General features: G+C 35.2%; 2 protein-coding genes across 3 annotated transcripts; one reads left to right on the top strand and one right to left on the bottom strand.

Moving 5' to 3' along the window:
- Positions 1-2,690: 2,690 nt before the first annotated feature.
- LOC105134456 (reticulon-like protein B5) lies at positions 2,691-4,524 on the top strand. Its single transcript, XM_011038866.1, has 5 exons — positions 2,691-3,009; positions 3,225-3,405; positions 3,539-3,680; positions 3,961-4,030; positions 4,115-4,524. Exons 1-5 carry the CDS (start codon positions 2,811-2,813, stop codon positions 4,279-4,281), a joined length of 759 nt encoding a protein of 252 aa, XP_011037168.1. The 5' UTR covers positions 2,691-2,810; the 3' UTR covers positions 4,282-4,524.
- Positions 4,525-5,265: 741 nt separating this feature from the next.
- Positions 5,266-15,507, bottom strand: LOC105134463 (golgin candidate 4). 2 transcript variants are annotated; one of them, XM_011038878.1, is made up of 15 exons: positions 14,921-15,507; positions 14,295-14,393; positions 13,691-13,810; positions 12,628-12,804; positions 12,149-12,287; positions 11,953-12,017; positions 11,052-11,219; positions 9,960-10,031; positions 9,557-9,703; positions 8,507-8,803; positions 8,336-8,401; positions 7,278-7,480; positions 7,039-7,093; positions 6,430-6,612; positions 5,266-5,747 (listed from the first exon to the last, which is right to left on the bottom strand). In XM_011038878.1, exons 1-15 carry the CDS (start codon positions 15,131-15,133, stop codon positions 5,466-5,468), a joined length of 2,286 nt encoding a protein of 761 aa, XP_011037180.1. In that variant the 5' UTR covers positions 15,134-15,507; the 3' UTR covers positions 5,266-5,465. The 2 variants fall into 2 exon arrangements, with proteins under 2 accessions (XP_011037180.1, XP_011037189.1); XM_011038887.1 differs by lacking the exons at positions 13,691-13,810; positions 14,295-14,393; positions 14,921-15,507 and adding an exon at positions 13,444-13,487 and having other exon boundaries at positions 12,628-12,820.
- Positions 15,508-16,046: the final 539 nt, after the last annotated feature.

Consider the following 16,046-nt stretch of genomic DNA (forward strand, 5'->3'; position numbering starts at 1 on the left):
TTGTTCTTCGCTTTACCGGTGATTTTTTTGGATTTTAATCCTGAGATACAAACTCGGAAAATCAAAAGAAAAAAAGACAAATCTTTTTAACCATCGTAGCATTAGCCGCATTTTGGTTCGATAGTGACCTTCTTCCAAGGCTTTCCCCCCCGTTGCCATCTCCAGCTTTCGGACGAGGTCTCGACATTCTGTCTTTTCATTTGATTTGGACCTGATAAGTCCCTCAATTGCAGGCCAAGGATCGCCCCTTGCACAGTTACAGTAGCCCGTCTTTGTGCCATTTCTTGTATCTTATAAAAATAAAAATATTAATTTAATTTTTCAATGCTATTTTACTGATTCACGAAAAATACTAGACAATATGATAAAGTATTATTTCTCTTGTATGAATGACATGAACAAATACTGAGCTATTACAGAATATTATTTATTATAATAATATTTTTTTACTAGTTTTTTTCTTTGATTATTTTAAAAAATCTATTTTTTTTTCAGTTTATTTCACATGAGATCTCTTGATTCATGTCACAAGTTTGATGAATTTATCAATGTTGATTTAAGTTATTTTTTTAATTATTTTTTTTTAATTTTATTAATGTTAAGTTAATTGAGAATTGTTTGAGTTATTTTTAAATTTGTTAAATTAATTGAATTGTTAAAATACTTGTGCCTGATATATTAAAATATAATTAATTTTCTCTTAATAACTTTTTATTGATAGATTACACATAAAAAAAAAATCATTTTTTTAACACTAAAAGCTCGTTGCTTATTCGACTCTTCTACGTGGCATTTGTCTTTGGAGATCTAATAGGGATTAGGTTTTGATATGTGTTTTCACATGTACATCATTTAACTATGTTGCATTACTTTTTTATAATTTTTAACACATTACTTTGAATTATTTATAAATAATATCTTGAGCATTTATTAAATTAAAATGTTTATTTTTAACTAGATTAAATATTTTTATATGAAGCTTGATAATTTGTAGTTAATTTAGTTTGTCCGGGTTTTAAAACATATAAATAAATCCTAAATGCATTAAAATAAAAACTACTAACATAATAAAATAATTACGAGCTAGGATATATCATATATGTGCGTAACTTGCTTTCACTTTTTATAATTAGATCTCTTAAAAATAATAATTATTAAAAACTAGCACAAATTTATTCACTGATATATTTAAACATAAAAATATTTTTTATCACGTGTTGTTATGAAAAGACCATGTATTTCTTGCAAAAAAGATAAAAAAAAAAATTAAAACGGAGCTTTATTATTTACTGTAATGTATATGGTACTTGTTCTATTTCTTTTTTTTTAAAAAAAGCAAGACATTTTTATTTGGCTGGCATTTGAATTATAATTTACCATGGAAAGAAACAATAAAAAAAAACCTAAAATATAAAACACAATAGAATATAATCACATGAACGAACAAGTTCTTTACGAGACACCCACTTTTCTCTTTCCTGCTTCACAGTTCCTTTTGTTTTTTAAATTTTGATCTTGGTCTTCGACTTTATCTTCTAGTCTTTGTATTTAAAAGATGCGAGAGAAAGCTGCTAGAAAATAAGAGAAAGTTGTTGACTGATTAAGTTTTAATTATAAAAAAAATTATTTTTAGTACTAATTAAGATAGTTTTTTACCTTCATCTTACTATAAAAAAATACATTAAGGTTGGAAGAGAGAGGTTTTTAATTTCAATTTGATATTGTATTTTTTACATATTTTGGGTGTTTTCTCGTTGATTCATAGTTTATTGATGTTATAAAAATATTTATTAAATGTTTTTAAACAAAAATAAGATAATTTTTTTATTTAAAATATTATAATTTAGTCATAAATTTTAATATTTCAGGGTATAGTTCAATTATTAGAATCCACTAAAACATTATGAAGTTTTTCATTTCAAATCCGAAGCTCATTACATTTGATTTCTCTTGAGATATTTTATATTTTATTGTCTTAAAATACAGAACACCAATAATGAATTATAGAAGTTCTAATATATTTATATTATACAATACCGCTCGGTATTTTATACTTTACTGAGAATATTATCGGATTAATTTGATATTTGATATTTTATTGTCTTAAAAATGTGATTTTTCCAATTTCCAAACTCTCGATATATTTTATATTAATTAGATTCGGGCTGAGTTCAAATAGGGTTTTAGATTAGGTTCAACAGTATTTATATTATATTCACACCTGATTTTGTCACTTCGAGTTATTACATGAACTTGAACCGAATCCAAACAATTTTTTAAGATAAAAATATCATTCCCTTGCGTCAGCCGGAAGCTAAAATCCTCTTTTTTTTCATCGAAAAAAACACCTATTATATTTTTCTATAAAGAACGCACGTTAGGCCAACGTGGAGCCCACTTTGATTTTCAGTCTGCCTGCCCACCAAAAAGTAGCAGCCGTCCATTCCCGGATCACCGTCTCTTTAACTGCCACGTGTCACTGCCTTTACAAACATCCCATCCACCACCGTCCTTCACTGTCTCCACGTATGAAAGCAAACCTCCCAAACTATCAGTTAACGACGTAATTCCTCGAAGCGCCCAAACGTAACGCCGTCAACTCAGTCATTTCATTTCAAATTCAACCAAACCACCAGGTTCGTAGACTCCAAACCTGAGGCTCGGCCGACGATTTAAATAACCCTCACATGCTTTCTTTTTACTTCCTCACTTTTCATCACTCCCTTCTGTGTATGTGGGTGTATTTCTCTGTTTCTTGCGCCGAAATTCCCTGAAATTTTTAAATTTTTATTAGGAGGATCCAGATTACAATGGCGGAACAATCAGAGAATCCGATTGAGTCAATCATGGGGAAGATAAGCGAGAAGATTCATCACGAATCGTCGTCGTCGTCGGATTCGGAGTCCGATTCAGAGAAGAAATCGTATCCTTCCGAGTCGGTGAAGGACAAGATTTGGCGGTTGTTTGGTAGAGAAAAGCCTGTTCATCGTGTTCTCGGTGGTGGAAAGCGTAGGTCACTTAAAACCTGCTTTATTTGTTAAAATTTCATTTCCATTTTTCTAGGTTGATTTTGATTGATTATTATTTTATTTTTTTACTAGTGGAGAATATAATGATTCAGATTTAGTCATTCCTTTATTTTTTCGGTCTTCTGGGGTGTTTGGTTACTGAGAAAATTAAAAGGAAAAAAAAATGCCTCTGGTTAATGTGGTATTTTTATTCAGCTGCTGATGTGTTTTTGTGGAGGAACAAGAAGGTTTCGGCTGGTGTACTTGGTTTTGCGACAGCAATCTGGGTCCTTTTTGAGTTGGTCGAGTACAACTTGCTTACTCTAGTGTGCCATATCTTGATACTCTCTCTTGCACTCTTGTTCCTCTGGTCTAATGCTCACGCTTTTATCTACAAGTAATATTCTCTCGTCCTTGAAGTTTTTAGCTCCCTTTTCTGGTTTAGGTGTCCATGTATTTTGGTGGAGGTATTGACAACTGTAGGCTCGGAAGGGGCTGGTTGTGATTTTCTTTCCGATGTTGTTTTATAGGAGTCCTCCTCGCATCCCACAAGTTCATCTTCCAGAGGAACCAGTCTTGCAGGTTGCTTCAGCACTGTGTGTTGAGATTAACGGTGCATATGTGTTCTTGCGCAGTATTGCCGCAGGAAAAGACTTGAAGAAGTTTCTCATTGTATGTTTCTCGTATATCTCATCGCTTCTGTCTCTACACGGTCACCTTGTAATTGAAGGAGATCATCTTATATTTCTGCTTTATTTTGTTTTCCGTAGAATAATTCTTATATTACTGCTACATATAGATCTGAAATCTATTGCTGTCGAGTTCTGCACTGTATGGTCAATAGTGTCATTGCTGGTTTTCATGCTTTGCCTACTCTGACTAATTATATTGAGTCAGAAATCTTTTGGCTCGCATTGTGATTCCTAAAATTGCTGGTGTGTAATGATGTCAGGTTATCGCCGGATTGTGGGTCATGTCAATTGTGGGGAGTTGGTGCCATTTCTTGACCTTGTTTTATATATGTATGACTTTCGAAGCTGATTTTTTGCAGTTTGTTTAACGGGCGTTAGATATTATATACTGAAACTACATAATGATTTTAACAGGCTTCGTTCTGCTACACACTGTTCCCGTTCTCTATGAGAAGTTCGAAGACAAAATCGACCCCTTGGCAGAGAAGGCGATGATTGAGATCAAAAGGCAATATGCGGTCTTCGATGCTAAGGTTCTAAGCAAGATCCCAGTGGCCGCTTTGAAAGCCAAGAAAGTTTAGATTGGTTGCTTGTTGTGTTTGGGTAATCAGGGTTTGCAGGTCGTGATTGCTGTACCCATAATTTGCTAGGGATTCCTTTTGTTCTTCACCCCACAAATTGTTTTAAACTGTTTGGGTTGCATTTTGAATGAATTGTCTTTCATGGTGTTAGTTTTGAAGTTGGAGGTTTAATTTGCAATCCTATGGCACCTCTTAATGATGGTTTTTGACGAGTTCAATGTACATTAGTTTATCTTTTATGTTTCGGACCGTTGTGCTCCCGGTATTTTCTGATATTTGTGTCGTGTTTGCCTCGTGACTACGACAAAAAACAAAGTATCTGCTGGCGCAGAAACAGTTCCTCATTTGGCTATCGCGGGGGCAAGGTGGATTTGCGTGCAAGGCTGAAATCTATTTCAATTTGGATGTGTGAATGTCGGTGAGTTTGAGAGTACTATTGCTGTGTGCTTTTCTAAAAAAAAATTGATTTTTTTAAAATTAATTTTTTTTTTGTGTTTATTTTAAGAAAATGTCATTTTAATATTTTTTTTAAAAAAAAACATTTTCAATTAAACACCGCACAGCCGTTGCGTAATATATAAGGTAGCCTGGCATCTAAGATTTCTAGCTGACAGGGTATCGTTCGTGATGTTACGTGTAAACCTGTGTGTGGTGGCCTGGCACAAGTGAGGTGAGGGGAAGCCAAGTAAAGAGCAGAATTTGGCGAGCGGCCACCTTGCAGGCTGCTTTCATAAAATTTGTATAACCTGCATCCAATATGTACGCTTTGGCAGCCATTAATCCGACATCCGAGTTCCTTTCATCGGTGGTTTTACAGGTGCTGCTCAGGTTAAACTATAAGTTCAAACTGCAGAGCTCAGTAAATTTAGTGCAGCATAATGCCAGCATCATTGCACCCACGAGATCTGAGAGTGATGTAGGGGATTTTTGGACGTTACAACTGGCTGAGTTTGGATGGCGATACACACTAACACTAGATGAAGATGGAAGGAATATTGCTTTCTGCCATTAAGATAGAGAGGTTGTACTGTTATTATTATGTGACAGCGTGCTAACATTGGAGAATGACCACGAGATAGCTATTTGGGGCAAAGAGACGCTTTTCATTTCACCGTGAAAGAATTGATTGAACACCAACGAACAACCTACACCTTTGATTAATTACATAATAAATCAGCATATTCTCAATGTTTTGGGAGCAGTCTTGAGATCCGAGAAGGGTTGTCCAAGGATGTTAAAGGAACTGTTGAGAACTCGGAATCGATATGTGCAAACGGCAGCGAATTTCCTTGAGGGGCTACAGGACCATGATTTTGAGCTGGAGAAAGATTTGGTCCAGATGTGCTAGTTCCATGGTTGGGCACCGACGAACTAACCCCACTAGCATTTGTATCTTGCCCAGATTCCCTCTTTTCCCTTTCTTCAGTTTCCTTGAGAAGAAAATCAACCCACATATCTGCAAAGGACTGGAGAAACATATAATTGAGATGAAATTGCATTTTCATTGCACTCCTCTCCAAGTAAAATATACACTAGCAAAAATGATACTGAGATAGCTGATTATCTTTTAACTGAAAGGAAAAATCCTTTCCTGGTAGCTAAATTCATGCATGCACTGTTGATGGCTCACTGGAGGCTGTAGAATGTCATTTTCCAAAAAATGCATATGATAGCGACCACACGCCCCACCACTAAAAACAGAAGGGCAAAGACTTTACTGTCAAATCTTGACTACAAAGCATCCAGAGTCACGGTGACCAAACCCAACAAGTATTTTCTGTGAGTCACTCACCGTTCTAATGAATAGGCGGTCTTCACTCAATGGACAGAACATGACAAGATGCATAGAAAGTAAAAAATCAAACTTTCAGTTCTGATTGAATTCAGATCAGAATACATTCTCCAGAAGAGGCTACTAGGTTCTTGCAGCAAATTAGTAATGAGCACATGGATAGATGGATCCATCTCAAGCAAATGCTAATCTGCCACTAGTCTAAATGACAACCCAGATTATTAGGATGCAAAGGGCACTGTATGAAACACCACAAAGAGCGGAAACAGAGCTACTTGTACATGAAGATCAAAAGGCCCGTAGCATCATCTTACTGGTTAGCTTTTAAACATCAAGAAAGAAGAAAAAAAACCAACCTGGTTATCGGATGCCAAATTCATTTGAACACCAGCTGCACTTCCACCCAAGATTCCACCAACTAGGCGACCAGGTAGCCCCAAAACCCCCCGAACAACACCTTTTCCACCTTGTTGAGCTACACCTATTCTCTGCTTGTCTTCATCTGAGAACCCAAGCATTCGAACCATAAGATCCAAAACCTGGAACCCACCATACAGAACAAGAGTACAAGCTATGTCAAATTGGGTAGGGGTTGCCAAAGGGATGATAAACCAGAAACAATAATCATTATAACAATTTAAATAGCAATGCTATGTGAGAGCAGCGATACAATATGGATTCTTTCCAAACAAGAATCGACTGAACTTGAGATGTCCTCTAACCAAGGGGTTCTCTGGTTTAAAACAAAAAAGATTTATGTAGGTTAAGGTTTTCCTTCTTGAAGAGATGGATAATGATGCCTAGGTGTATTAGTGGTTAAGCTCCTAAATGAATATAAAAACAACAATCTACCTGTGTGGTATAGCAGAGACTAAATATTGCCAACAAACATAGCATTGAAAAAATGAGATTATCTTTTTTTTGTTAATTTTTTATCCTGTTCAATTGTACTAAGAGATTCATACCTCTTTGCTATGGTTTCTCTGGAAGTAGGTCACTAGTAATTTAATCACAATGCGCCTGCAATAAAAGCCAGTCACACATTATAGACTGCGTGACCCATGCATAACTTCCAATCCCAACATTGTATACATGGTACAAGCCATCTCACTAACTTGTAACTATGATGTAATGTACAACGAAGTAGTAGACTTGAATACAAAACAATAATCAAAACTATGAATCACACACAGAGCAGGCTAACCTGTCAACTAGATAATCAGAATCCATGGACATCCTATTGAGTCTGCTCATACTCTGCTCAAAAGCACGACGGAGTTTTGCATTGTCTTCCTCGAGTTTATTCACTCTGCTCTTCCCTTCTGCAAACTTCCTTTCAACGTCTGAAAGCTTGGCTAAAATTTCTTCTTTCTCCCTCTTTGATTCCTCTGTCCCTGCCTCTGCTTCCTGGAGAAATCAAAGCATATCACTCTCCAAAAAATGGGTAAATGGAACTTTTACCATATAAAATAAACCATTAGTTTTCCAGGTCAGCAAAAGCAGTAAAACATGCTTTGGCTTGAAGCCGTACTCATCTGACAAATACAACAGCAGCTTCATTCTTAGCAAAACTCAGGAAACTATAATGATGCCACAAAATGCATATCAAAGCAAGAATATACTAGAAGCACTTGAAAAAAAGAGAGGCTAAAATACAGTGTCGATTAGATTCTCTTTTCAAAATTAATCAGACAAGTTCAATGACAATTTGAATGCACAGCCTGTAGATAAGGTTGTGCACATGACAGTATCTTATAAGTACAAGACTGCAAAACCTTACAAGACAGAAACTTTCTTCATGTCAGAAAAACTAGAAGCCTGTAATGATTCTGCAAAATGCATATTATAACAGAAATACCTTGATAAGAATTTGAACATTTGGCCTTTGAACAGCATAAGATGATTTTCTTCTTGAATAAAAAAAAATCTTATTGAGAAAACTCAATGACAATTCAAAAGCACCATCAGTAGATAAGGTTGTGCACATGCCATATCCCATCAATCTAACAATACAAAAAGTTACAGAAGCCCTTCATCTCATAGACTTTGTAAATTCATGGAAGAACAACCCTCTAAAAGACAATTCAACATTGCTCATAATACAGACATCAAATTCCACTTCACATCACAAAAAATTTAATGATTTTCAGGAACATTTATGAATAATCTGATCTGAAGTAATCTGCGCAGTTTGATGATTTTAAAATTAAAGGTTTAGATAACTAACAAAACTTGGAAATAAGAAGGAAGGTGAGGCCATACTTTCAAAAGTTGAAAACGCTTAGCTGATTCTTCTTTTGTCAAAGCCAACTGTCGCTCCAAATATTCCTGATAAAACAACAACAATAAGAACAGCAACAATAGTTAAAAAAAAAAACCCTGGAAACTGCAAGACATCAAACATAACCTGTAGGAAACAGAAGCAAAGATTACCTTTGCTTCAACTTCAGCAAAATACTGCCCAAGAGCAGTTTGAAGATTTTGAAGTTCAACATTTTTTGATTCTATTGTGCTCATACAGTTTGCAAGTTTTTTTTTCAAATCTTCAGTCATTTCTTTGGACTTCTGGATTTCACTGCTGTTCATCATCCTGACTTCCTCCTGGCCTGCAATTGCCTGCTTTAGAGCTTTCTCCAAATGTAATATTTGAGCCTTTTGATATTCATTACTCTGACGGAGTTCTTCAATGATCTTACTGTCTTCATCCATTTTTTCCGATTCTTCAGATTCCTAGACAGCAGAAGTCTTAAGGACTCATAACTTCATATCCTACATTTAATTCAATAACATGCAAAGGATCACGAGATCCAAACAACACAGATAATACCAAGCCAATATCATAATTATCAATATCATTATATGGAGTGGCTATTTCAAGTCATGTTTGGACAAAACAAAATTGACACAGAAAACATGAGTGCACAGCATAAGCTTTGGAAATGGAAATTTGAAGAGTCAATTTTGGCATGGGAAATTGAATTTACTAAAATATCAATGTATCTCCAAAAGATTCCAGATGATAAACAATTAAATAATGTTTGCTGCATGCAATATTGGGAACTTTGACAAGAGGGTTTGAAATGTTCTCAGTTCCTGTAGATGGAGTTGAATTTATTAATGAGCTAACATATAAAGTATCTCCAGAACTCCTGAAGAGAAACAATCAACTCATAATGAATGCATACACCACGTAGATTCTTTATCATGAAATTTTGCTGTAATATTAGCCATAATTGTCAAATGAGTAAAGCAGTGATTGCAAAACCATCATTTCTTATCTTTCTTATTTGTTATAGTACAGTTTGTCATTTACATCTCTTAAGGTATTGCCAGTTTTATCTCAGAGAGAACTTTATGGGGCAGCATATCAGAACTGTTGAGTTGAACTTGAAAAATAAGCAAAAGTCAGCAGCACATCAAAGCAATAAAGTAACAAAGCCATGCGAGATTACAACAAGAAATGGAAATTTTAGGAATAGCAACCTTTTCCAACAAATGCTGTTTGAGACGGGCCAATTGTTGCAATGCTTTGTCCTTTTCATGGCGTGTATCCTTCAAATCTCTCTCCAATTTTTGCAGCAATAGCTCCATTTCCACTTTTCTAGGAGAAGTTGTAGTTGAATCCACTTTCTAGGAGAGGAATGGATGATGAAGATGGAAATTTTGATGAGGATGATTATCATAAAAATGGTAAAATATTTGTGCAATTGAAGAAACAAAACAAGTGTGTACCAGGGGCAGTGAGAATATAGCTCTCTCTCAAGTAACAACCACGTGTGTGCATAAGAGGTAGATAGAGCCTGTGTGTTGGAACTTGTGGGAGTGTGCCCACACGTGTGCATGCAGAGAAAGAGAGAGGGGAGGGGGAGAGGGAGAGCAAAATTACCTCATCTGGAGAAGTTTCATTAGGAGATGAGTTCTTGCTTTTCAAAGCAGCCTCAAGTTCATTCCTTGCCATCTAAAATAGAACATAGGTGAGAAATTTAGGAACCCAACATGGAAAAAGTATTATGAATTTTTGTGACATGCATGGCACCATGATTATTAAACCCGGCCTGGGGGTCGACCTGGCCTTGGCCGGGTCTCAGGTCAACCCAGGAAAATCAAAAAAAAAATATTTGAGGTTTTAATCCCCCATGGAAAAATTAAACATTCCATGTAAATATGGGCTATATATATCCTGCATCGAAAAATTAAAAAACAATTCATATGGATTTAGGCATCAAAAAGTTAAGAAGCAATCTATGTGGAAATAGGGGGGGGGGTGTGTATACTACGTCGAAAAGTAAAGAAACATTCCATGTAAATATAGGCTATGAGAAAAATATACAAGGCAAAATATTCATAAATTAATTTTATATTTTCTGGTTTCATTTGAAAAAATATATAAAAAAAAGTCAAGTCTCACCCAAGTTATGTGAGGTCACCCGGGTTTCAGGTTGACCTAGCAGGTCGCTCAGGTTTGACCAGATCAATTACAAGTTCAGGTTTTGCTTATGTGGAATCAAGTCAAGGCTCCAAGTCCCAGGTCAAACTATCAGGCCGGGCCATGTTTCATAGCAATGCACGACACACTTCTTACATGGATGACATTTTAGAATGCAACCAACCTTGAGATTAGCATTTTCATTCTCTAAGGTTATATATATAATTGACATCAAAAAGTTAAGAAACATTCCATGTGGATATAGGCTATAAAAGAAATATGAGAAGCGAAATATTCATAAATTAATTTTATATTTTTTAGTTTTATTAAAAAAATAAAAAAACAAATTGGGTCTCACCAAGATTGCGTCGGGTCACCCAGGTTTCGGGTTGACCCAGCAGGTTACTCGGGTTTGACCAAACCAATTGCAAGTCTTGGTTTTGCCTATTTGAAACCAGGCCAAGACCCCGGGTCACCCACCAGGCCAAGCCAGGTTTCATAACAATGCATGGCACACTTCTTGCATGGATGACATTTTAAAATGCAACTAACCTTGAGATTAGCATTTTCCTTCTCTAAAGTTGCAATGACTCTTTTCAAACTCTTTACATTGACATTGGGATCTTCATCTTCCCACCTACTTAATGCTACCTGCAATCGTCTTATCTCTGATGTTTTTTCGTTCAATTCATTATGAATTTTGCTCACATCTACTGAGGTCTGTAAATTGAGAAAACACACCAACAAAACACAAAAGTCAGATCTCAAATAGGAGAGAAAATATAGAAAGTCATGCATACATGCATACATATTCAAGCATAATAAGAAAAAGAAAGATGATGTAAAAAAATCGGCACTGCTAGAAGCATAAAATAATATAAAGAAAACAAACATAAGGTCCTAAACTGATAGGTAGTAATGGGATGATCCATACATTATAGAGGTACAGAAATGTTATACATATGCAATCTACAACATACATATTTCCGGAAACTCCTAAATTCTGTAAGTGCTCCTTAGCGAAAAGGACAGAAAGATGAAAGAAACCAGAGCAGAATAAGAACAAAACTGAATGTATGCATGGAATAATATTCCACAGAAATTAGGAACATGTAATATGATAAAGCACTCCAACTATCCATTTCTTTTCCCTCAAAAATACCAATTAACAGGTCTTTCCCATAAACTAACATCCTCAGTCTTCACAGGAACCATCAGAATTTCCTGTTACTTCCCCAATCAGGAAAAATGGGACAATTATGCTACCAACATAGAGTAGCAACAACAAGTTCCATCTCACTACCTTCTCACATATTGGTATGTCGCATCTAGATATCAACATATCTCACAAACAGTAACTCGTGCAACATGCTTGTACCAGACATGGTAAATATGCAACAGATGAGGGAATGATCAGTAGAGCCATAGAATCATCAAATAAAATCGAACTCACTTTGTGATGGTCCACATTTAGAATCCGGAGCTCCTCCTGAAAAGATTTGTTAATACTTTGTTCCTCTGAATAAATGTTGGAGACAACAAATAAAAAGGAAGACGAGTGAAAAATTTTGGTAAGTAATTCAAGCGACACCAAGAAGAATTCGACCAAAGGATAACATCATATTAAATTTTTAAGTGAAGAGTTACACCTTGCAATTTTATCTGTATATTTGCTGATTTGCGGCGTTCATTTTCAAGTTCGGTTCTTAGCTCCTTTATTTCCAACTCATGAGTAGCTTTCATTGCTGCCAGGGACCTATTTTTCTCCTCCAGCAAATCTGCAAACTCCTAGAAGGCATTCATATATCTGTTGTCAAGTTTGTTCATTTAAAGCACAAGTACATAATGAAAAACACTATCTGCAAGTAGACAAGTACAAAAAGGGTAATCTACTGCTGAGTTGGTTTGTCAATCAATTATAACACACCAAAACAATACGAAAAAAAAGAATTTGCAATGTAATACAAGTGAAAAAAGGAGGGGGGGTTACATCCACAAATTTAAATTCCAGAAATTTATGAACCAAGTAGTGCAGGTAAGGCACTCAACAACTGACAATAACAATCATCTTACAAAATTCCCAGAGGCATATTCTTACATGACAGAACAGGGTGCAATGTGTCATTACCTTGTCCTTCTTGGTTTCCATCTGACTCTGAATCACATCAGGTTGAACATCATGTAATATTCCATTGCCCATTCCATCATGGTTTGGAAAGACTCCGTTTTGTATTTGATTTTCACCATGGTTTTTTGCTTGAGTTGCATGTCTATGTGGTCGTTTGGGTGATTGGTCACCACTTTCCTGTAAAAATATCAGCCTGTACTTTTCAGCTTGTTGGAAGGAAAAACAATACAGAACATAGAACATGGTATTTTCAATCCCATAGTAGAAGAATCATACTCTGAAACAAATATTTTGCACAAAACAATAAAGCCAAAAACTGAATAGAGAACGGGAGGCAGATCAAATTCTAGATTAAAAAGGTGCATGCCAAGACAGCTTGTGTCATGATTAAAAAGGTGCATAATTCTGATATAGGCAAACACTAAGATCAACAATCCATTGTAAACTAAACCTATGCTTCACTTTAGTTTCACTTTAAATAGATCAAAGTAGTAGAGAAGTCATGTAATTTCATTTTTGATATCTGCTGTCAGGACATGTTACAAGTGAAGTGTTTACATTTTTTATCCTAACTAGCACCTCACGCAGATCATATGATGGACAACTAAAACGAAGAATGAAAATGATCATCACACATTGTTTCTGTTCAAACTGTTAAGGTGGTCAAAACTGTATCACGCTAAATCCCACCAAAGTACTTGATTGGCTGATACCTAGTTTCTATAGATATTAATTCGGCAAGCTTGATGGGACAACTAAGAAACAACTCAGTGAAGAGGGGGTAAGCTGGTCAGATAACAGTGTACCAAGACATACCACATGAAGCTACACAAACTGGCTTTTTCCTATAGGTCATAAATCATGCACTATAACTGCAGAAAAAATAACATCACACGGTATCAAGCTCTCAAGTTTACTTGAACATAATCTACGCAAGGCAACAGAGATGATCAGCACTTACCAAAATACTGTGGAACTCATAGTGCATGTTCAATAATGAGTCACTAAACAGATTAAACTTTCAAATCAAATAATGCATTTTAATTGAGATTTGAATAACCACCTTGATGCTACTTGTTGATGCTCTTCGATGCTCATTTCTAAACACGTAAAGAGCCTCCTTTGTCGCATCCAAATTTTGCTTCAACGAACCATTTTCTTGGTTCAATCTACAAATCTGATCCTGTAGCATTGGGATAGAAGAGCAACAGATTTAATTTGTCAAAGGCCCTTGAACATAGAGCTAATGGAAACTAACTAATGTTAATTGAGAGTTAGTAAGCCAAAAATATACTCTAGACTCCAAGAAGACAATCATGAGAAACATGAATTTAATAATGAAGCACTAAAATGAGCAAATAGAACATGGTGGTCGATAACTGCAAAATGAATTGCATTTGATATTAATTCAGGACATGTTGTCTCTTGCCAGTAAATATTATTTCCTTTGATAGAATGTGCAGGAACAGAAAAGATAAAAAGGACATGGCGTTTAACTATCAGAGTGTACTTTGCACCTGAAAGCTGAAGGTTTTCTGTCATTCATCAGTAATTATTTCTCAATTTTGATGTTTCAGACATAATGGTACGCAGGAAATAAAAAACTAGCCAAAAAATTAGTGAATTTTCTGCAGGAAAAAAAAATCAAACAAAGATTGATCATGTACCTCTTTCTCTTTTAATATAGCTGCATAATTCACAGATAATGCTTTAATCTCCGCTTCAGATTCCTGGAGCCTTTTGATTTGTGCTTTGTACTGTTCAATCTACAAGAAAAAGAAAGAGAGAGAGAAAGAAAGAAAATATATATCTATAGCAAAATCAATCAACTAACCACATATTCCACGTTACATAACACCCCACACAAGCCACAACAACAATGCTATGAACATAAACTTCTTATGCAAATCAAATCATCTTAACCTTTCTTCACAAATAAACATTTTCAGCCTAAATTACTTCCATTTACAGCTATCGCTGGTCCAAATACTTTTAAAATAATCAGCCACGAGTCTCGAGCAAGACCGAAGCTCGCCTGCTTTCTAGCACGTTATTACAAAGTTGTCAATGATTTGGCGATTACGCACTAAAATGCAGTACGCTTTACAACTGACTGAAGTAGGGATCATAAAATCTCTAATTAATTAACACGATAATTCGTATATTTCCATTCCTTAATTTTTGATCGAAATTGAAACCAGCAGGGATCAATAACAAGTTCTTGCGGTTCCAATAACAAAAAAGAAACCGTCATCAATAATTACATCATGAAAACACATTGAACAACAAATACCTCAAAATTGTACGGTGAGTCGTTCCCATTCGCAATAGGAGACGGTGAGACCGACTTCGAATGCGCGAAACGGTGAGAATTCCTCCGATCAGATACCGACGAATCGTAGCCATTGGTGGAAGCATGGATCTCCAGATCCTCGTCGTCGTCATGAACATCAAGTGCAATCTTTTCTAGGTTTTGCTTCAAATTCTCAATGGAGCTCCACATCATTCACAAATTTCAAACAAACCAAAAATCAAATAAAAATCAATTGTAGTTGTAGCTGAGGTTTGGTAAATTTAGCGTGAGAGAAAAGATTGGGGTTTTTGTTTCTGCTGGTGGATCTGAAATGGGAAGGTGTTAAAAGAAGAAGATTTGGCTTTTAACGAAAAGAGTAGTAATAATAAAAATAATTTCGTAGTACTTGTCGGGGGGGGGGGAGAATAAATTGCGTTACGTGATAGAAGTTATAATTTGCCCCCCTTTGAGTTGTTATGTGATCTTATTTGGCAATCAAACTTTGCCTCTTGTGATTCTTACCGCCATTGGAGACCGTAGACGGGGTCGGGAAGAAAATACAGAGTATTTTGTTTTATTGTTTTTAAAGCAAGATATAAAAATAGATAATTATGTTTATTTGTTCTACTATTATTTTTTCCCTGTGGGGAAACTGATTACCTTTTCTTTCGGGATGCAATCCACATAATTGCCGTATATTTATAACCTTATTGGAAAGTCTCTCATATCTTTATAAAAAAAAACCTATTTTTAAAATGTCAGAAAGTAAAGTTAATAAGTGCAGAACAGTATAGTTGCTACGAGTCCACTGGTCTTTGCTAAGCAATGGCGTAAAATGTGTTTTTAACAAAAATAGATTTTGTTGACGTTTCTTTTTTAAAAAAAACATTAATCATTAATTTTAAATCAATTGAGTGATAAATGATATTTTTAATTAGCATCGGAAAGGAAACACGTTCCAAATTGACATGCTTGCATTCTAAATTGACATGCTTGCGGGAATAATCTTTAATAAAAATATAAAAAATCTAATTTTTAAATTAATTTATTATTAAAAAATAAAAAAAATAAACTTGAATTAACCAATTAAACTATTAATACAAGTCATGCATGTCATTAAATTTAA

Source organism: Populus euphratica, unplaced genomic scaffold (assembly GCF_000495115.2).
Source record: "Populus euphratica unplaced genomic scaffold, PopEup_1.0 scaffold2.1, whole genome shotgun sequence".
Taxonomy (NCBI): domain Eukaryota; kingdom Viridiplantae; phylum Streptophyta; class Magnoliopsida; order Malpighiales; family Salicaceae; genus Populus; species Populus euphratica.

Bases quoted from the DNA above. Each gene is read 5' to 3' on its own strand.
- LOC105134456 (XM_011038866.1), top strand. From the start codon at position 2,811: ATGGCGGAACAATCAGAGAATCCGATTGAGTCAATCATGGGGAAGATA. The intron at 3,681-3,960 runs GTATGTTTCTCG...TAATGATGTCAG, and splicing joins ACTTGAAGAAGTTTCTCATT to GTTATCGCCGGATTGTGGGT. The intron at 4,031-4,114 runs GTATGACTTTCG...TGATTTTAACAG, and splicing joins CTTGACCTTGTTTTATATAT to GCTTCGTTCTGCTACACACT.
- LOC105134463 (XM_011038878.1), bottom strand. From the start codon at position 15,133: ATGATGTGGAGCTCCATTGAGAATTTGAAGCAAAACCTAGAAAAGATT. The intron at 8,402-8,506 runs GTAATCTTTGCT...TTGTTTTATCAG, and splicing joins TTGCTGAAGTTGAAGCAAAG to GAATATTTGGAGCGACAGTT. The intron at 7,094-7,277 runs GTTAGCCTGCTC...CTTTTATTGCAG, and splicing joins TCTGATTATCTAGTTGACAG to GCGCATTGTGATTAAATTAC.